At 39.2% G+C, this 23,503-nt stretch overlaps 1 protein-coding gene across 1 annotated transcript in view; it reads right to left on the bottom strand.

The window, feature by feature from the left end:
• The window catches only part of DIAPH2 (diaphanous related formin 2), a 340,556-nt gene that overhangs the window by 107,869 nt on the left and 209,184 nt on the right, over positions 1–23,503 (bottom strand). Inside the window, exons 25-26 of the mRNA XM_083722729.1 lie at positions 21,095–21,258; positions 882–1,017 (exon numbers count right to left, since the gene is read on the bottom strand). Of these exons, the coding sequence (XP_083578855.1) occupies positions 882–1,017; positions 21,095–21,258 (300 nt within the window). The remainder of the gene's footprint in view (positions 1–881; positions 1,018–21,094; positions 21,259–23,503) is intronic.

Raw genomic sequence — 23,503 nt, forward strand, 5'->3', positions numbered from 1 at the left:
GCATCTTACATAAGATTTGTCAAGAGAGAAATGTTGTTATTTTTGCTAGAACTGAATCCTGTCAGATTTGCTCACTGGGTAGAAAAGACAAGTCACAGTCACACACTGAGCATTTTTATGTGTTTTATGATTGGGATGGATTAAGCTCTGCCTCACAACAGAACTGAAATGATCACAGAAGGGAGAACAGCAAACTGCAGGGTGAAGTAATCTCTCGTTCAATCTAATTCATATTTGTGTCATCTCTCTTCTCCGTTTCAGGAACCCAAAGGGATGGAAAATAAAGCATGCATTTCAACTGTCTTTTGGAACTCTGCAAAGCACAGATATTAGGGGCCTATTGATTCTTCCTCTCCTTTCCTTCCTGCGCCCATTCTCACAGAATGCTGATGTACACATTACAGTGTCATTTCAACTAACCAGAAAACTTAACGTAAGGTTTTCTTTATCATATCCAATTATCAATCTGTAGTGAGGCTTGCAGCTGAACCAGCTCTTGAAAGAGCACTGCTGAGAGCGCATCCATTTATAATGGGAAACCTTCAAACTACAGAAGAGAGATGTTAACTGCTGCACACCCACTATTATAAAGATGTTTGTAGAATAAAAAATTAACACACTGCAGTGATTTTTAGAACAAGTAAATCCATTTAAAAACACACACATTTAACTGTACCAAAGGAAAACAAGTCAATAACTCAATACAAAATGCTTTGGAAAAGACTGTAAGAAATGGAGGGGAAGAAGGAACAAAAAAACTAGACATGGAGAAGATGCCTGGACATGCTATCTCTTTCTGCACCTTTAATGCAGCAATTAAGTCTTTTTTACAACTGAGAGTGGTCTTAACCAGATCAGATCTATTACAAATGCTTACTTACCTTTATTCATGTCAATCAGTTGCTTCTTCTTCTGTTGCCGCTCCAGTTTCTCACGTTCTGCTTTCTCTTTTGCTAGCTTGGCTCTCTTAATTTTCTCCTCCATCTCTCTTCTCTTGTTATTTTCCTTCAGTGCCTCCTGCATTAGGAAAGTGAAACACAGTGTTTTTCCATTACTTATGCACAGGAAATTGAGAAAACCTTGTTTGTGTATAGACCTGAGTTGTATTTTAGTTGCCTGGAGAAAGATCATGTCGCCTTTGAAGGTGCCAGGTGAATAACAGTTTTCTAACTAACAATAAAAAAACACCCCTTCAAGTCTTTGTGCCTTTCAGTCTGAAAAAATTTTGACATACAAGCCTAACCAGAACAGAAATTCAAAGTAATGGGAAATAAATGCCTATGTATTATTAATGGATGACACCTTGAGCAAGTGAACAAGTCCCCCATCAAGTACAGATAAACTTCAAAGTGAAGTTCAGAAATACATTGTGCCCATTCAACCAACACACACTTGGTATTAATCTACTATGGCATACCTCCAAAGGAAACAAAGGAACATGTAGCAGTCCATACATGCCTAAGAAAATGTACAACTTCTGTATCCTGACTATGGTTTCAATATAGCAGAAACATGGAAATATATTTCCTAATGCAAATTTCTTTCTTTGGAAACTCACATTTGATGAAGTTTTAAATCAACAAAAACATTGCTAGTCTTTTCAAATGAGTTGTAACCACTACCAACCAGGGTTTTTTTTTGAATGTGTCTAACTAGTGCACATCACAAACAATAATTTGAAATGAAAAGACAACTAATACGTTTAATATATACAAAACCATCTTTGGGGATCTAGCAGGCAATTATGACCAGACACATGTGTGGTTTTTTTTTTTGGGGGGGGGGAGGTTGCTCTTAGGTCCTGGAATTAAACCTTTTAAAATACACATAAAGGTTCTTATGGTCTGGATCACACCAAATGGCCGGTTTCCACTCTTGCACTGCAATTTTTTAACTTACTTATGGGATCTTAACAAACCATAGTTTTCTGTTTCATCCACAGTGGTACAACAGTGCTGATGCCATAGCTTGCCTTGTTTGATTTGCCAAATAAGAAATTGTAACACAACAGGAAAGAAGGGAAGAGGAAAAGTGAACATATAAGCTGAGGTTTAAGCCTACTTATGCACATAATATGTTACACTAGTGGCCAAAATTGTGGAAACCTTTTGGAGAAAGTGTATTTCTGAGGTTTGATGGCTCATAACACCACTTTGTTTTGGAGTAATACCATAAAATTATACATCGATGGAAAGATAATCTAATGAAGAATATAATGCAACAAAGTTTGTTCAATTATGTGTATTCTATCAAAAGCTATAGCCAAATAACCAGAAAAATGAGTATTTAGAGAGCCAATCAGGTGTCATCTTGTTTTGGCAATGATGGTTCATAACACCACTTTTATTTGGAGTAAACCTTTAAATTATTTATCATTGGAAGAACCTAGAACCTTTTCTTTATGTTCTATATAGGTATCATAAAAACACACCTTAAAGCGTAGCTTGTAACACACCAAGGAATGCACTCACAGATATGCCTTCTCAACTTCAGTCAAGTGCAAACTCTACGTCCTACAGGAGTTCTATCTGTGCAGTGAAGCACATGGGGAACTTGGTCAGTATGAAGGTTCTGAGTCCTTCCAAACACCAGCAGTTGGTCACCACTTTAACAATTAAATTTGTTCTTATGTTGTGCCCATTGGGTGGATATCAAAACTCATTGGTAGGATATTATTATTATTATTATTATTATTATTGCACCTAGTAATAACAACTGTGCCTTTTTAGGTTTTTAAAAATAAACTTCCACAAATGCTTCATGTCTTTGGAAATGTCCATAAACTGATATAAGCTACTCTTATACATTGAAACTCACCCTGAATTAGAATGTCATTAAAAAAAAAGTTGTAAGAGAAGTTAGCCAATGCCAGGTGTGCTCATTTGTCAAAGAGGTTTTTGGTTGTCTCATCTAGGACAACTCAGAAATATTTAGTGTCTTTGCTGCTGTAGTGACTGATTTGTCTATAGTGAATCTGACATACAGTACTACAGGAACAGAAAAGTCTGTGCTAGAAAAACAGACCACAATGTAGTATAGTATATAAATTAAGAAGGAAGCCAATTAAATGAAGTAAGCAATTTAACAGTTTGGGGGGGGGGGGGAGAGACACTTGCAAACACATTCCAAATTGTGTCACCTGCCTCTACACTTGTCTATCTAAAGGTGGACAACAGTAAATATAAACGTTAAAATGCCTTGGGGTCAAATCTGTTATGAAAAGTCAGTAATTTCTCTTTTCCTCAACCATTAAATTTAATGGCATATGAATTAAGCCATTTGAATCTCCCTTGATGAGCTTTGTGGACAAACTTACAGGAGGTGAAGTCTAATATTAGGATTCAGAATGTGCATATAAGATCAATAAAAATGCTAAGCTTTTCCTTACAAAAATAAAATAAAATCCAGATTACCTCTTTATCTGCCTATTTCATTCAAATTATCTTCTCTCTCTAAGGGTAAAAGGCAATGAAAACGAATGCTTCTATTAGCATGGATGTTTATCCTTTAACAAAGTCGGGTGCTACTGAGACCAAGTGCTTTCTCCAAAGTAGAGTTACATTTTGAAGCAACTGAAATTAAATGTATAGTAAATGCATTTATCTCAGAATCTTTTTCCAGGGTAAACAGAAAATCCAAACCTCACAAATAAGATAATATTTTATTATATTTGGGAAATACTGCTAACATGAAAGCTTCAAAACCAGAGGAAGTCCCTCAGGGTGAAGTGTTTAACACAGGTGCTGTTCTGAGATGCTAGTTTCGAATGGGCATAGCCTTCTTGGATATAAATGAGCAAACTAAAATCACCCACATTGCAGTCTGTTTTGGCATAGCCCAGCAACTAAACTTACTTTATCTTTCCCAAATTACTGTTTATTGGTTTTTGCTTTCAAAGTCTCCTGTTAAAAATTCTACTTTCTATCCAGGATGCTAGATTGAGGGAGATAAGAACCAAGAAAAACAATAACTTTAGAGCAGTTGTTTGGAACCCTTTTTTCATGCAAGAAAAAATAATAATGAATGAACAGCTAAGTAGACAAGGTTGGTGAGGCTATATCACTGAGTCATTAAGAAAACAATTACATTTAATTGGGTAGAAATGAGAAAGGATTAAGTGCACCAAAAATTAGTTGGGAAAAGCATTTGATGTCCAAAAGAGGGAATACTTTTATGTGTTATTATAATTTTATCTACTTGCTAAATCATATATATATATATATATATATATATATATATATATATATACACATACACATATACATACACCTAATGATTAAAAACAAAACAGAAAAAGATGATTGTAACAAAAGCAGAAGTTACAACAAAAACAAGCTTTAGTTTTTTGTGTTAAAACTATCTGAGATCTAATGTGAGTTTAGCTGAAGAGAGAAGTATCTCTTTTTCTTGGGAAATTGGTTAGTTGTGGTATTTACTATAGCTGCAACCTACTGAAGTAAGCAGAAAAAAGTCCATGTTCCTCCTTTTCTGTTAGGATTCACACAAATATATCTCTAATATTCAACAGAGTTGGCCTTGTTGCTTTCTAAGAAGAAAAATTAATGGGTTAATCATATACGCTATGTCCTGAGATTTGATGAGCAAAGCTTTGCAGACCAAGGCAGTTATGGGGGAAAATCTCTGAAGTAAAATATTAAAAATAAGTAGAAAGGAACTGACTGTACACACCTCCTTGGATATTAAATATACAGTTAGGTACTATGCATTATGCACTTATATTAAAGATTTGTTCTACTCAAAAAGGCTTTTCCTTCAAGCTTACCTAACTCACTCTGTCCCCACACCCTCCTCAAAAAAGCTCAGAATATGTAAGAAGAGGAAAAATGCATTTCCTGTCACTGTTCATTAGTACAATGTACAATGGCTAATAGGAAGTTAATGTGTAACGTATGAGGGCCCAGGGTGAAAATTTTTAACCTGTTATTCATCCAGTTCTGGATAGTTTTAGTTTTATTTCACTCCTTTTGCACCTGAATATCCTAGTAATCTCCTTGGAGTTAATTACAAATTCAGATAACTTAGTTTGTTGAGCAACAAGACAAACTAACAACAAAAATACCCCAAGCAAGTAGTATCCAAAGCGGCAGATAAACTGTGTGCTTCCTAGTCAGGGGGCATGAAAAAAAGAGAGACCGACAGACTCTGCTTGCACTGAACCTTCTGGCTTGTGTGGAAACATCACATCTGACATGAAACTTCAGAGAAATGTCAAAAAGGATTATGATTCCTGGCACACCAAGATACTGTGATAAATTCAGCTGGGGAATGAACTTCACTAACTGGCAGGTTGCTGATCTAGAAGCAGCAGTATGGGACAGCAACTCAGCAAAAGTATTCAATCTGTAATGATCTAAATATGGGCTTTAAGTAAAATGCTGTGTCCTCGGCTCAGCGGTATTCTTAGATCCATTTGAGTCACAAGTGACAAAGAGCACCTGCTACAAACTTCGGCTGGTAGCCTTGCAAACTAGCTTGGATGGAAATAGCCAGGCTTTGATAAACTCATGCAATTGGTTGCACATGGGACTGCCTTTGAAAACAGTATACAAATTGTAGCTAGTGCAGAATGCATCAGCTAGATCTTTAACTGGAACTAGAAGGCACAAACATATAATACCAGTACTGGCCCAACTGTACTGGCTGTCAATTAGTTTCCATGCCTAATTCAACAGCCTTAGACAACTTGGCACCAGTAAACATAAATGACAATCTTTCCTTATATGAACCTGTCCACATCCTGAGATAATCATCTGAAGCCCTTCTCTGCATGCCACCTTCAAGCAAGGTCTGGAGAGTGGAGAGGACAGTACAGGCCTTCTGTGGAACAGCCCTCTCTTTATTGGATTCTCTATGCATACAGATTCTACCCCAGCAACAACTTGGTCTCCATTAAGGTGGAAGGCAAATGCACTTTTGTTTTCCTGGGCTTTTGGGCAGCACCAATGATATGACTGTATAGCTAGATTTGATTTAAAATGTTTAGATGATTTTGTTGTTGCATTTGTAGTTTAATTGTAAACCACTTCTGAATTTTATTAGTGAGAAGCAGTGTACAAATTTAATATACCTAAATTTCTGACTTGCATAGTGCTTTTACAACATATACAGCAGAATGATATCCCAGATGAGTAACTGAAAGGCACACAAACAACTTTTAGAAGATTTAAGTTATTTGAAGATTTTAAAGAAATGAAAACTTTAAGATGGTTTAGTTTGCCGTTACTTTGTATTATTTATTTAAAAGAAAAAAATACTTTCTTTGCAAGATGGCTCACACACAGGAATCATGCCAGATCAACAGGCTGGAAGATGAAAGGATAGCATTCAGTGTTTTTAGTTATCTTTTTAAAACCTAGCCCAGAGAAAAGTAATGATCAAAAGTAAAGGTTTTCATTCTTTCTGGTAACTTCATTGCAGATTCTTCAGAAATAGTTGTAACTACGCTTTTGAATTATATAGAAAGACCTGCAAGTTTCAAATATTTTGCAATGCACATGATGGATTTTCTGGAGTGCTGTGTACTGTTACCTAAATGACTTTCTAGCCATTGATAGAATTATTTATAAAATCATATTTTTCATATGAACAGAAAGCATCATCAACACCATCCCAACCAAGATGATGATGATGAATTATTATTATTACTTTCTTGGTAGTGAAAGCTAAGGAGACCTGTGAGAAAACAGAAGAGAAAGTGCATCATTGCTGCAAGTTTATTACTGGATGATGGAACATAAGTTGAGTAAGCAGGATACCAACTCTATTGATAAGAAATGTGTGTGGCATGTGCTATGCTTATTGTTCTTTATGTACTTATTTATTTACTGCCAATTTCTTTTCCTATACTGTCTTTGAATGAAAAAGTATTCCCAATACATTTTACATGTGCCCCCACTAATAATAATAATAATAATTACTACTACTACTACTACTACTATACCCTGCCATCTGGCAGGGTTTCCCCAGCCACTCTGGGCGGTTCTCAGAAGAATAGTAAAAACACGATAAAACTTCAAACATTTAAAAATTCCCTAAGCAGGGCTGCTTTCAGATGTATAACATACAATTAATAAAAGCAGCAGTGTAAACATTCCATTTCAATATGAACCAAACATAAAACAGCAAAAACTACTGTTTGTAAAATGCAGAATATTACGAATTAAATTAAAAGTGAACTGAAACACACAGGATTTTAAAGCCCATTTAAACATAGCTGGGGAAAGGGTTGGGTGTTTCTCCAATGAAATGGCATTTCCTAAGGATGGGACAATGAGCATAAAGCATCCTTCTGTCTATTGTGCTGACCAACCTGATGGATCTTTGTGGCAGCTTCATATAGCTGAAGGTAGGTCTTCAAATGACATTTAAAACCCTAAGTTGCTTGGGATCAGGCTAACCGACACTTTAATTGGACTCAGAAAAACACTAGCAACCAGGGCAGGTGTTACATGCTCTAATTGCTTACCGTATTTTTCGCTCTATAGGACGCACCAGACCACAAGACGCACCTACTTTTTAGAGGAGGAAATCAAGAAAAAAATATATTATTTCCCTCCCCCCCCAGCACCAAAGAGCAGCGGACAGACTGTGCGCAGCCTGCTCACTTCTCCCATAGCTTCTCGGGGCTGCTGGGGGAAGACCGGGTTTCCCCCCCAGCCCCAAAGAGCAAAGAAGACAAGACAGAGAGTGGGATCCATCCCGCTGGCTGTCTTGGCTTCCTCTTTAGCTACGTGCAACCTCTTCAGCCGGGAGAGGCTGCACAAGCCTATGGCAATTCCTCCACCTCCCGCAAAAGCCCACAGGAGCTGCACACCCTTTAAGGAGCGCACAGCTCCTGCGGGCTTTTCTACAAGGAGGGAGAAGGGACTGACTGGCTGCGTCAGCCCCTTCTTCCTCCTGGGAAAAAGCCTGAAAGCTGCGCAGAGCTTGTGTGCGGCTCTTGGGGGCTTTTCTTGCCTGCCTCCCCCCTGCATTCGTTCCATAAGACGCACACACATTTCCCCTTACTTTTTAGGAGGGGAAAAATGCGTCTTATGGAGCGAAAAATATGGTAGCTCCAAGAACTTGCCAGGTCCCTGCATTCTGCACCAGTTGAAGCTTTAAACAGTATTTAAATGCAGCCCTATATACAGCACATTGTAGGTCTACTTTGGGGGAGGAAAGATCTAAAATCAAATCTTCTCTTTCAAGCAAGGAGTATTGTGCAAACTGCATTCTTATCAAGTTGTTATTTATTTCAATGGAAACATGCATGTATCTGTATTGCCTTGACATTATGCTACTTCCAGTCATTCTGCATACATTTACTATTGCAAGCATGTTTACAAGTCTTTTAAAAAAGTGAATACATAAAAAAACACTGACAGTTGTGGCATTTCACAAATAGAAGGTGATGAGAAAAGTGCATCCCAGTTTAGCCGCCTTTAAATATGCTCCATTTAGTTTTGTAGATCTCTCAAACCAACTAACCCGCTGTGCACGTTTACCATAACCCGTTTCTTTTGGCTGATGGTAGGAATTCCTAGCACAAAAAGGTGTGCTTAATTAAGTCATTTGATGCAAAGTCACTATTGCAGCCCACTGTCCTCTTAACTTACAAGCAGCCATCTGTAAATTACCCAAACACATTGTGGTGTTTGCCCTCCTAGGTGTGTAACATCATACTGGGTTCATAAGGAAAGGGTTAACTAAGGGTAAAATGACTAACCTATAGGAACCCAAGGGGAGGAGTTCGAGTTGTTAAGAAGTGAGTCTGGAGTTAGAGAAGAAAGAGGGAGGATAAGTATGAGTTGGGCTAGTCTGATGTGAGAGAGTGAGAGAATCTGTTAAGAGGAGTCAGTCAAACAGTTGAGATAATCAGTCAGAAGGTACAGTATTAGGAAGGTATAGGCTGGTAAAGAAACTAAGGTTAAGAAACTGACAGGAATATTATCTGAGAAATCATAAACTTGTTAATGCTTATAAAATAAACTTGTTTATTTGGTTTAATTTTAACAACTGTCTGGACTCAGGGTGTACCCGAGAGTAATGGGTTGGTGGCAGCGGGGAAGTGAGCACAGTGGTGGCACAGGGATCAATAGACTGTCAAACGTCCGGGGGCCCTGTGTGATCGCCACACATCTCTCCTGCTCCCCAGAAAATGTCACTGCTTTTATTTGAGATTAGGTATGGTATGCAAGTGCCACTTTCATTACTATGCTAAAAGAGCTCAAGCTATGGCTGAGCTCCACCCAACTCTCAGATTTTATCTACATTTTTTTGAAGAGATGGTTCCTGCCTTCTTCCTGAATCTTATTGAGAATTGCCATTGGAGGATTTGTAACATTAACTTTGACAACTTAGACAAGTGTCACTAACTAGGGATTTGGAGAACTTAAAAAAACATTGGATTGTGTGCTCTGTAGTGTTTTCCAATCATAAAGCTAATGTTTCCAACTTGATATCTTCCTGTGGGGAATTTCAGTGAAATGTGCCTCACATTCTTAATCATTCTATTTTTAACACAGTCACTTACTGTATATACTCAAGTATGTCAACATTTTCAGCACATTTTTTATGCTGAAAAAGCCCCCCTTGGCTTATACTCGAGGGAGATGGGCAGTGGCGGCGGAGGGACGAGCAGCCCGAAAGGAGCCCTTTCTCGCCTCGACTCCCACCACCGCTGCCTGCCTCTCGCAAGGGCAGGCATAGGAGCCGCGGTTGGGAGAGGTGCTGCGCTGCGCCTTTCCCAACCGTGGCTCCTATGCCTGCTCTTGTGAGCAGCAGAGGCGGCGGCAGAGGAAAAAGCAGCCTGAAAGGAACTCTTTGAGGCTGCTCCTTCCTCCTCCTCTGCCTTTGCCGCTGTCGGCGGCAGAGGAAGAGCAGCCCGAAAGCAGCCCTTTCGGGCTGCTTGTTCTTCCTCTGCTGCTGCCGCTGCCACCACCACCAGGTCAAGTCAATAAGTTTTCCCAGTTTTTTGTGCTAAAATTAGGTGCCTCAGCTTATATTTGGGTCAGCTTATACTCAAGAATATATGGTACTTACCCCTGAATTATAAACTTCATATCATGTCATTTCCCAAAGAATCTCAATTTGTGATTAGGATTTTTTTTTAATATATCCTAAACTTGTTTGCTAATCAGAAGCACTTTAATATCAAATGCGTTGGACCATTCTAATAAATTTATTCATTTATTCAGTGCTTTCCCCCCTAGAAAAATAGGTGTTGGTACTCACCATGAAGTTGTTACAGTAAATGCCACACTTTTTAACAAACAAACAAAAAAGGAAAAAGAAAAAGAAAGAGGTGCCAGTACTGCAAACCCTAGAGTGCCTCCTAAAAAAGAACTGCATTTATTAAATAAAGAAAAGACTGTTTAACTATAACCCTCCTAACGAATTAGTAGTCCCACCTGAAACAAATGCCAACATGCAAATGTCGCAAGCACAAAAGATTTGGAGGAAGCTGAGTGGAATCACAGTGGAGCATAGTGTAGGCATAAATACAGATGCACAGGTTAATGGGGAAACATCTGTGCTATACTGCTTTGCCTTAAATGTCTCCTTCAGTGTTTGTTCAATAAATGTCCCATTCTTGGTTTTCCAAAACTGGTAACCATGCACAGATGCCTGTGATGATGGTAAACATATGCACCCCATAAATACACAGGATAATTGTTTTAAAACTGCTTATTTTTAAAAGGCTTTTCTATTTTTGTGCCTCTTGCACTATATTCCTCAATCTATTATCTTGTACTTCTGGCCCCTCCTTAAAATATTACATATGTCTAAAGCTTCCTAATCTCACTTTGTCTAATTTTCTACTGGCACCTGATTTGTATTTACCACATTGATTCCATAATGCTGGCTTGTGGTTTTCAGACTGTCTACATTTCAGCCATGCAAAAATCAGAAGTTTATACAGTCACACATACACACACAACTTTCCATCCAGGCAAGCAAGATGAATTGTCATAGTTCAAGGTCATATTTGAGTTACACAAAAGCATTTGGGTGTACAACAGAGCTTGGAATGGATGTGACTTGGGGAGAAGGAATGTGGCCTGAGAAGAGTTGCAAGGGTCAGACAGAGAGCCCCAAGAAGCACAGTTGCCACCCTTCCGCCCATGCCTGAGGCTTCCCACTCCTGGCCTACAGTGAACATAATATAATAGGATACATTTGACCCAACTAACTCAGTATTGTCTACACTAACAGACAAAGACTGTCCACGAAAGCTGTCTCTGAAGGTTGCAAGGAAACACCATCCTGGAGCATGAATCTGGGACCTTCTGCATCACGGCCCTTCCCAAGCAGAGAAGGCACTCAACATTCACTTACCTTTCAAGGAGCACATCTGTGTCCTGTCACATGATTGTGCAGTCTAGAGAACTTTAGAGCTTGCTGTAGGACAGTGTTTCTCAAACTTGGGTCCCTAGCTGCTGCTACTGGGCTACAACTCAATGCTGGTTTCACCATAACATTGGATTTACTAGGTGTGCACCCTAGAAGTTCCAGTACTGCCCTGCAGAGGGTAATTAAGCTGTCTTTTAAAAAAAAATTGTATGCAATTATTAATTGCCTTTTGAATCCCCGATAAAATTCTATGCAACTCTAGGACTTCCAAGATCACAGTTTGAAGACAACACAGACTTTCCCCTTTCCATCTAAAGCAATATGCTATTCTCCCTATTTTTGCTAAATACATGCTAAATTGCAACAGAAAGGACTGTAGCACTTTAGGAAACAAGCAACCACCAAGACTGACTCACAACACCATATTTCTTTAACTTTATTGTTTGGGATATTTATGGTTATACAGTGGTATGAACTTACCGTATTTTTCGCCCTATAGGACGCACTTTTCCCCTCCAAAATTGAAGGGGAAATGTGTGTGCGTCATATGGAGCGAATGTAGGCTTTCACTGAAGCCTGGAGAGCGAGAGGGGTCAGTGCGCACCGACTCCTCTCGCTCTCCAGGCTTCAGGAGAGCCCCACCGCCAGCCCCACAAGCTCGGGGGACAGCAGGGAGGCGGAACGCCGCCATCCCGCTGTCCCCCGACTTGGTTAGAAGGCTGGCGGGGGGGGGGGGAGAAGCCTGCTCCTCCCCGTCGCAAGCCCGACAAACTCAGGGGACAGAGGGGAGGCGCAGTGGGCCTTTCCTGCTGTCTCCCGACTTGGTTAGAAGGCTGGGGGAGGGAGAAGCCTGCTCCTCCCCGTCGCCAGCTCCGCAAACTTGGGGGACAGCGGGAGAGGCGCAGCGGGCCTTTCCCGCTGTCCCGCGACTTGGTTAGAAGGCTGGTGGAGGGAGAAGCCATCCCTCTGTCTCCCAACCTGGTTTGGAGGCTGGCGGAGGGCTTCCCCCTCCCCCAGCCCCGCAAGCTCCTGGAGCGATGCCAAAGCTGCACGCAGCTTCGGCATCGTTCTGGGTCCCGTTCTGGGGGCTGGGGGAGGGGGAAGCTCAGGCTTCCCCCCTCCCCAGCCCCGCGCCGGGGGGGAAAAAATAATTTTTTCCCCTTTATTTCCCCCCCCCCAAAAAATCTAGGTGCGTCCTATGGGCCGGTGCGTCCTATAGGGTGAAAAATACGGTAATTAGTTTCGGAGGTCTGTTCTTAACCCGAAACCATTCTTAATCTGAGGCGTGCTTTTGCTAATGGGGCCACCTGCTGCCACCGCGCCGCCAGTGCATGATTTCCGTTCTCATCCTGTATCTAAGTTCTCAACCCGAGGCACAGGTTAGCGGAGTTTGTAAACTGAAGTGCTTGTAACCCGAAGTGTTTGTAACCCGAGGTACCACTGTACTGTACAACTTCCATCATAGATTAAGATCAGTTATAACATAGGATTTTCTTTGAGCTGTCTGATAGCAATCTCTTGTTTTTTCTTCAAAATAGAGTCACCTTCAGATATTGAATAGTTAAAGATGAAGACTAAAATTCAGGCTTCCTTATGCCAGTACTAGACCATTGCTGTTTCCTGACTCCCATCCATTTTATCAGGGCATGCACAGAATTTCCTGCTGAAATGAAACAGAAGGCTGCACAACTGCAATACCTCATTAATTGCCCTTAACACCTTTTATTAGGGAGGGACAATAACTCAAAAGTTGAAAGCATGCTTTGCATGAAGAAAGTCCTATGTTCAATCCCTGGCATTTCCAGTTAAAAGGATCAGGCAGCAGGGCTGGGAGAGGGACCACTACTGGTCACAATAAATAATACTGGACAAGATACACAGATAGGCTGACCTGGTATAAAGCAACTTCTCATGTTGCTATTAGAATGAATTGTGAAACCTGTGTTCCATTGCTGGGACAGTCTTAGGTTTATAAATATTCTGGACCTTCTCTGTCAGACATAGGTGCTCAGAACAAGCATTACATTCATATTATTTCTATAGGGCATGTGGTTTTGCTCTATATCTTCAGATAGATAGATCCTATGATAAGGAAGGGACAATATGAACTCATTCTCATTCAAGACACATGCAGAGCAAAGACTATGCAAAGAACAATGACATGACAATTGCGGGGGGGAGGGATGACAAAAGTGGTTCCTCATAGGAGATTTTAGGAATAAGAACAAGAGCCTGCAGGAAACACCAACATAGAATGCAGAAAGTTAAACAAATCCATTCTTCTTCAGTAACTAAAGAAGGATTGCAATCCTGCTGTAGCTAGAGTCTTACATCCAGATGTGGATAGGCCATGAAGTAATAATATGAGACCCTGCATTACTTGCTGAGAATCATAATTGATTGAGTTAAAAATGCATTAAGTTTACCATTATATTCTTCTGTAGTACAAACAGCCAAACTTCATCCCATGACATAACCCTAAAGCAAATCTTCTGTATGTTGATTGACTCACAATGTCTGTTGTTGACATAAAACAGCAGCTTAGCTTTTGAACATCTTTCACAAAAGCTCATCTGCCTCCATTGCCAGTTGATAAAGCTATCAATTTCTTCTCAAATGCTTGTTGTGCATTTAATTCTACGGTGCAATGTGTCTTTATTAACTTCTTGAAAATATTTTAATGAAAGACAGAAAGAAATCAGTGGTACAATGGACAATTATCCTAACAAGCATTTGAAAGAGAGAGGTGGATGGGAAGAGCATTCAGAATGAGTTGAGACAGGTGTGAGGGACCCAAAAATATAAACGGAAGGGACATCTGGAGTGAGACTTGGCTTGACCATAGCTGCAGGTTTGAAGACAGAAATTTATATTGTCTTCAGTCCCTGGCTCAGTCATTGTTTGTAGGCCTGCCATACTATAACGCAGGGATAACCTACCACTATTATCCTTCTCCCAAATACTTACAGTGGTACCTCGGGTTAAGTACTTAATTCGTTCCGGAGGTCTGTACTTAACCTGAAACTGTTCTTAACCTGAAGCACCACTTTAGCTAATGGGGCCTCCTGCGGCCGCCGCACCGCCGCAGTACAATTTCTGTTCTCATCCTGAAGCAAAGTTCTTAACCTGAAGCACTATTTCTGGGTTAGCAGAGGCTGTAACCTGAAGAGTATGTAACCTGAAGCATATGTAACCCGAGGTACCACTGTATTTCCCAAGATAAAAACCACATTGTGCAGAGAAATGTCATTCACAACTTGTGCTTAACACTGTACTCCACCTCCCTTTCTGTATATAGCTTATTCGGTATTTCAGTAATCCTTAAGACTAACTGTCCTAAGGCTTTCATTTCACTTAATAAATATACATTCTCTCCACTCCAAAAATTGTTTAAGTATGACCAAGTGATAACTCTGCGGGATCTATACTTAAAGTTGACTTTCTATGAGTTGTTACCAGTGCTGGGTTGTAACCATGTTGCAGATTTATGTTTAAACATACTTCTTGAATACCCCCACCTACCACACTTTTGGCTGCTTTTAAAAAAATGTGCTAAGGTATAATGTGAATGATGATTATGTAAAACAATGGAATTGCTTGTATAATTGCAGCAGTATATCCTTCATTTAGTCTTTATGGCACAGATGCAGTTATACCTACCATTCTATAGAACTTAGCTGTACTCAGTGTGTACAAACTAGCTAACATGGGAAAAGCCTGAAGACAGCAATCATGTAAAAATATATTTAGGAAGAAAAGCAGTAATATCATGTTCTATTATTTCCGAAGAGAAAGAAAAGGTTAGGGCATGATTATGCCCCCAGTATTTATTTGTCTTTAAAACAAAGAAACTGTCACACAACATAAGAATTCAAGGCATCAAAAGAACAAATACAAAATGTTGGTCAGGAGCACCTGAGGTGTACTTGACCATAAAATACCTATTTCATCATTCTCTGTAAAATGATGTCACTTCATAAGACAAACACCACATGGTTTCTAAAACATGAGAACAGCCTGTAGTGATGAAATCTATGCAGGTTGAATAATTTATCCCTTCAATGCCAATTTGAGATATGGGATATAAGAAAGTAATTCAAAGCAATAAGAAGAAACACAAGAAAACAAACATGGTTCACAGAAGTAATGCCCTTTTTCAGAATACCAAGTCTCTCTGTCCTGAAGGAAGGAAACAATTTTGATGATAATCAATACCTGCAGAAGCTCACAAAGCAACTGAGAAAGGTCAGAGCCTATACTATCCACACAGCCTTCTTTATAACTTGCTTTCTTCTTGATGCTTACTGATAATGCAATAATAACTTATTTATAGGGAACATTTTGTTGGAAAATCATATGTGAAGAGGAACTGCAGGACCCAAAGGGATTTTTCTTGTTTTCAAGTCACTGATAATGCTTTGATCAGAATAAAAGAAGTTAGTTTCTTCTTCTAACATTGATTGTCTGCCCCCCCCCTTACAAAATCTTTCATACATCACAATGACTTTTAAAAACCCAGAACATGTGAAACAAGTACAGTGGTACCTCGGTTTATGAACAGTCCTGTTTACGAACAATTTGGTTTATGAACTCCGCAAAACCGGAAGTAGTGCCCCGGTTTGCGAACTTTACCTTGGTCTAAGAACGGAATCTGAATGGTGGAAGGGCACCGGCAGAGGGAGGCCTGATATGGGAAAGTATGCCTCGGTTTAAGAATGGTTTCGGTTTAAGGACGGACTTCTGGAACAGATTAAGTTCATAAATCAAGGTACCACTGTATTTCGTTACATTTTATTATCTGTCTATTGGGATAGGGATGGTAAGTTTCCTTGAAATTTCCTTTGAAGATTATTCAATCTATTTAGGCAACTTTTCACCAGCCTTGGAAGTTTATTTCATTTAATGTAATAAACACTGAACATATTGATTTCATTCTTATATAATGAAAACAGTCTATTTTAAGTGAATAAGACTGTGTTTGTGTGAAACATGAAGAGACCAGGCAATACACCAGACTTAGGGTAAAGCAATTTGGGGTTTCTAGTTGGGCCAAGAGATTGCAAAGCTATCCTGAGCTGATGTACATTAACTGCCAAGGCTGAGCATTGAAGCTGCTTCCAAAAACCAGCCAGCACAATGTTAATCCTAGTAGTAGAAGAAGCTTGCAAATATCAACATCAGTCATCTTTGTAGCATTGCAATCTTGTTTTCTATTTTGTGCATGGTGTGTGTCACTTACAGAACTCAGACCATACATATCATCTGAAAGAAGGTTTTGATGGATGTCAGACAATCACATGGGTCAGTACTGCCACCTGGCATCAAAGGCAAGGGATGTTCAGAGTTGAAGAGTATGCAGCTACTTCCTATCCTCACTTGTTATGGTGAAGAAACTTTGAGAAGGACACAGTGGGGAAATATGGACCACAAGCTTTCATAAATCCTGTTTGTAGATGGCCGATGTGACGTTGTAATAGTAGCAACCACTTCAGGACATCCATATCTCTGCTCAATGTTCCACTTGGATTGAACAGATTATGCTTGACCCAGCTGAAAAGAAGGTAGGATTCTGCCTGAAGATGGAAGATTTCACTGTAGAGCTATCAGTGTGAATGAGCACTGATGGAAGTAGAGAAGGGCAAGGCACACTGCCCACAACTCAAGCCAATTAATGCTGTGGGCAGATTCCATCAGAGTCCATAAACTGTGGGTAAACTTTCCCTAGCAGGGGAGCTCTCCAGCAGGATTGTTCCTGGATCTTGGCACAGACACCCTTGTGGAGATTCTGGAGACACGTCAACCAACAAAAATATTTGTGGAATGGTCAAAGGAGCTTGTACCAGGTATTGGAAATGTGTGACTGGAACAGCACTAGGAACTACTGAAGCTTAAAAGTGTGGTGATAAGCCCAAGGTACAATCTGGGTGGTTAATACAAAGAGACTCAGGGCTCTCACCAGAAGTGTGACATCTACAGAAGGCTTTTGCAACAGTGAACGAGCCATTTCCCAAATGGCCACAATCTGTTCTGGAGAAAAAGAAAAATGAATGCAATGTGTCCAGAATGGCACTCAGGTATATATGCTGCCTCATATTCAGGTGGTTCTTTTCCATGTGTGTGTTGTTGTTTTTTAGAAACCTGTGGTCCCTCAGGGCTGAAAGAGATTCAAATATAGTTCGAAGCATGATGAAAAGTGTTCACTTGTACCAACAGACCAGTGGTTTTCAAAGGATGTGTCAAGAGAGGATGGCAAGTATGGTGGAGAGATTCAAGGACAATCAAAGAAATATTTAAACATTTCAATGTGTTGCCAAAGTGTCGAAAATGGCCCTCAGGTGTAGATACATACGCACAGCCATGTGGCTCTTTTCAATGTTTTTTTTAGAAATCCGTAGTACTTCCAAACTGAAAGTGTGATTCGAAGCATGATGAAAAGCGTTCACCGGCACCCTTTGCAGCTGAGGAAGACTGGCCAGGTTTCCCCCCAGAAGCTGACTACAGATGTCATTGGAATGGCTGTCTGTTCAAGGATGGGTAGAATGGGCAAGCATCATGGGCCCTACCAAAGGGGTGTCTCCATGGAAAAGGTTGTGATATGTGTGATATTGAGTAAAGAGAAGATAGGGCTTCTGATCTGAGTGACAGTAGTTAGAATAGATTTGTGCTTCTCCCGGGGCCTACCAAGATCTTGAAGGCCTTGTCTCCAAACAGGTTAGTTCCCAAATACAAAGCTATAAATAAGTTTATTCTGGATGTATTATCTGCATCCCAATGGCAAAGCCAGAGGATATGACATGTAACAACATCATCAGCCATTGAGTGGGCAGTAAAGTGTGTGGCATCCAGGGTTACATCTTGCATGAAAGCAAGATGCTCTATGAAGTTGCAGCAAAGCTTTTCAAACCTGCTCTGGTTCTTGATATTGATCACTCAACAGTTCATCATTAGGAGATGATGAACTAAGGACATCACTGTAACCAGTTTTGACACTAAACTGCATATATAGTTGGAAAGGGGGACTATATATTCCTTTCCCCTTACTCACTTAAAGCTATCAATGCAATCTAGCCCCTATGCCAGGGACCAGCAGCAATCTGGTGAGTGTGTGATGGTGGCAGGGAAGGGAGGGGAGAGGCTGACCCAGGAGAGGGGCCTAGCAATTTTTGGGGTTTGGTGTCACCCATAAGGCAGAAGGCAGGGTAGGAGGAATAGAAAGGGTCAAAGCAGTCAGATATGGAGGTGGGGGCACAGGTTGTGTTGGAAGTGGAGGAAGAGGCTGTTTGGGTGAGTGGCAGGCTGGTCAAATCCCTGCAATCCCCTGTCTCCTAGAACTAGGAGAGGCTTGAAGAGGGAAGCACAGTGACAATTTCCATGCAGAAAAAAAATATCCAGTTGCTTGAGCACACTCCATCAGACAAAGGTATATAAGCTCGGTGCACCTTCAAGTGCTCCACTGGGCACAAGCCTGGAAAAGTTAATACCATCTATGGAGATGCTAGAAGTATGTGTCCATGTGTATCTGGTGCTGTAAGTGTGTGCTTTTGTCAATAAAGAATTAACAGTCGGCTGTTTGCCTTCCTTGACTGGGTGTGCTCAAGACACCCCCATGAGTGGAAGAACAAAGAAGTTACAACCATGGCTTGCAAACGTGAAGGAAAAGAATGCCTGTTCCTTTGGTCAACTGATTTGTCCCAGAGAGTGTTGTAATGTGGTAACACAATGGACAAACCAATCATAAATACGCTGCAGCACAGCACTTAATAGTAGTTAACCTCGGACTACAGATGTGTACTACCTCCTAACCAACAAACCATGCCTTGTTTTTATAAAAGTGTCAAGTATCTTTGAGTACCTCCAATTACTTGATTTCAAATTATTTTTATATTCATCTATCAAAATTAAAGCACAGAAAACAAACATACTTTTTTCTGGATGATACTTCTTTGTCATGAATGTGTTGGTGGTGATTTCCAGTTACAACAGATTTGTAAAAATACAATAAAAATATGTTCTGTTTTCTTAAAATCCTATGGTTAAGAATTTACAATAAAATAAAATTGCATGTAGTGAAATTATACTCTGAGAACTGTTTACATTACAGACGCTTCAGGTTACAGACTCCGCTAACCCAGAAATAGTATCTTGGGTTAACAACTTTGCTTCAGGATGAGAACAGAAATTGCATGGTGGCGTGGCGGCAGCGGGAGACCCCATTAGCTAAAATGGTACCTCAGATTAAGAACAGTTTCAGGTTAAGAACGGACCTCCAGAACGAATTAAGTTCTTAACCCGAGGTACCACTGTAGTTACGTAACAGATTAAGGCTTGCTGCTGGCAATATGGATCAACATGCTCAGCAAATGGCTGAGCAGTATTGATAATTCTAGGCAATTTGAATACTCCCTGAAGGCAAGCATCATATTCTGGGCCATGTTTTTTTCATCCACCCCTTATGATGCACTTAATTACAACAACCCACAGGCAGCCACTGGGCAAAACATAAGCAAGAGCCCAATCTAAGATGAGTGAAAGTGAGAAATGGTTGGTGGGAAATTTCTGTCTCACAGATAATTCTATACACATGTATGAGACAGCTATGAAAAACAAATAAACCATGATCCACTTGAAAAATGTACTGGTATTCAAAATCTAGGAAAAAACTCCACACAACAGATTGCATTTTAAGACCTACAAGCAGATTTCAACGTATGGAAAGTGCTTTATTGCTTCTTCCTTTTATTTTAATGTTCCATTATTTTAATGTATTTTATTTTTGTTTTTAAGTTGTAATCATTCATCTTGTTTTTATTATTGCTTGTAAGCCGCTCTGAGCCCGGCCTTGGCTGGGGAGGGCGGGGTATAAATAAAAAATTATTATTATTATTATTATTATTATTATTATTATTCCTTTCTATCACAATACCTGACAACACCCCTCCTCAAAATGCTACACCTGAAGTTGGGGATCAGACTATTTCCAGCCTGCCGCTTTTACATATTTTTGTTCCTAAATCTATTCCATAACATTTTAGCATTTATTTGCAAAATTGTTTTTTGATATATATTTTTCAAATTATGAATCTCTAAAGGTATTTTTATACTTTTCCTCTGAATCGAGAACTACAGCTGGATGAACAAATGAACAGAAATCAATTGACCCCCACCACAGAAGCGGAAAAGTTTTCATTTCTGCAAACAGCTCTTTGAATCCAATTCAGCAGTTCTTGCATCATAAAGAGACTAGTGTGTGATATGAGGCTTACACACAGTTCCTGATAGGGCAGAGAGTTCCATGTTTCTCTTAAGCTCTACTTAAATCAATGGGGCTTAAGTGCATATTAAGTATACAGAACATTATTAGGCCGTGCTAAGAAGCAGCTAGTTGTTTATTACTGTCATCCTATCAGAGGCATCTAAAATTTTAAATACCATAGTTTTTTAAACAGTTAAAGAATACCCCCTAGATAGGAGATATGGTACCTTATAAACTTTATGAAAACAAATCACTGTACATGGAAAAAACAAAACAAAAATTCCAGCTGTTAAATTAGAATATTGGTTAATAATCTGAACTAGTTTTATTCTTGGCAACATTAAATCCATCTTAGTTATCTGTCTTCATTAACAGCATGTGCTAGAAACCATATATAATATAAAAGAACAAACTAAGAAAGAAATGCAGTTAAGTGTAGAAATAAATAAATTTATTTAAAAACGTAAGGGAGAAGGGGATACTCACCAAGAACAGTGTCCGGAATGCACTTATATCTCCAAAGAATTCCTCAACACTAACAGTTTTGGGATCGAAACAGAAGTAGTCCCCCAAATTGTCGTATAACTTGGTCATATTGTTGTGCATGTTAGATAACTTCTCGTACTGCTCTCTAGCACTCTTCGCAAAGCTGTACACTTAAAGTTAAGGAAGTTCAAATAAAATCAGTAGCAAAACAGTTTAAAATAAGATTGCTTTATCACTTAAATGCATTCCTCCTAATGACTGAATTTGTTAATTGATGACTTTATATAGAAACCATGCTTCACACATTCTAATATGCTTTAAGCACAATAAAATCCACCAGGCTATTGTTTTTTCACATGTGCCCAACATAACTTTACTTTCTATAGAACTGCTGATTGTATGGCAAGGTATGCAGGTTGTGCTCCTTGAGTCTGGTCTTGACCAAAGTGTGAACACTGAACCTGTGAAGAATAAGGAAATAACATCACTTATAGAAACACAATTTCCCCATGAGATCAGCAGCAAGTCTAACCAGTTTATTGTGATTTATTTATTTTAAAGTGGTTTTACTTATAACACAACAAGAAAACAACACATAAACCATGGTCAAAAAACAATGTAAAAGATTATCTGATAACTATGCAAAATAATAAAAATCTTCCACATAGTAATATACAGTATCTACTGTCGTCTTCTTTTTGGCATTTTTCTTAGCTATCACAAGACATTAAAGCTCAATACATCTGGAACAAAAAGGCAGATGACCATCATTGGTTTAGATGGTTCCTATATTACATTTATCTACCGGCATTCACACTTTGAAGTCAGGTGCAGGGAAACCACCAGAATATGGTTACAGGAAAGCATTTTTTTAACCATCAAAATGGTCAGATACAAATAGCACATAAATAAGAAATATGGACTCTAATCCTACAACACTGCAGCTTTGACTATCTGGGGACTATTTCAAACACAAGTAGGGAACCCTAAAAATTGTGGTAGAGCAATTAAATGTATACTTAATCCTCCCAGCAGAATAAGTAGCTTACAATATTTTAGAAGTGGGGGTGTTAGCAATACAAATATTTATTTAAACACAGGATATTTTTCAGTGCTGTTGGCTGAATATTAGTGTGCCTTCCCATGCAGTGAAGTAAAATTAAACAAGGAATGGTTTGCATTGTTCCAAGTGCCACTATTCTGTTATAGTAAGCACACTGCAGCTTTTTATTAGCAACTGAAGAGGACTGGAAATCAACCTGAGATCTACTTAACCTTCACAACAATTGCAGTTACAAATTGCATAATTGTTACCTAAAGCGGAAGGAAGCAATCTCACACAGAAGTTAGACTTTTAGAACAACGTGAAGGCAAATAAAGGTTAACATTCTATTAAGAGAATAATTAAGGCATATTGCTCCCATTCTTCTGTTTCAAATTAAATAAATGTTTCATTTAATTATTATTATTTTAAAAAAGTTGTTGAAAATGTAGCTTTTCATTTTAACCAACGGCAGGCTGAATGGTTGTGTTATAGTGGTGGTTTTAGCCTTGAACAAGCTGGTATTTGCAAGTGGCACACTGACTTTGGAAAGCGTTTCCTTATCAGGTGTGAGTTGCACCAACATTGACTGAGTTTCAGCAGCAGGAAACAACAGGGCTGCTGACTCAAGCATTTGACTAAAGGGTGTTTCTCACCTGGTTAACATAGTTGTGTCTAAGTATATTGTTGTTTTTACTTAAGCTGTATTTAAATGAAATGTTCCTTTATTGTAATTTAATGCTGCATCTCACTCTGGGATTGTGTGAACAATGAATAATTTAAATAAATTAAGTGTTTGCTGCACACCAGTACTGCATTTTCCGTATTTCTGCCAATGTTCTTCTAGTGAGCACACCAAATCTTTAAAAGTCAGGCCAATTTATGTAACTTTCTGTCTATAAAGCTGCTGTTTAGATTTACACAACATAGAGACATCCAAATACAAAGCACACAGAAAGGGGATGCACTGGAGTTTTGCTACCTCATATTTTAGACTCGACCTGTCAAAAGTTTTGACTTCTGTTTTAAACTTTTAAAAGAATGTAATCTTGATGTGCTGTGAATAGAGTGATAAACTGTAGAGTCTTCCAGTGACATATTCTACTTATTGTTTTTGGTAACAGATTTCTAATAAAAAATGAAGCACCTCTTAAAATCGTGTTTGGGATGGTGGGGCAATGGATCAAACATTCATAGTTCTTTTAACGTAAAGAATTATAGACAAACCATTGCAGAGAGAAATGGTAAAAAACACTTTTTAAAGTTGAAACTACAATAAGGTTTCAGAAATAAAAGGGGGTTGAGACAAAATGAAGAGCAAATTATATATATATATCTCTGAGATCCAAAGAACTATGAACACAGCT

This window comes from Podarcis gaigeae (assembly GCF_964106915.1).
Source record: "Podarcis gaigeae genome assembly, chromosome: Z".
Classification (NCBI taxonomy): Eukaryota; Metazoa; Chordata; class Lepidosauria; order Squamata; family Lacertidae; genus Podarcis; species Podarcis gaigeae.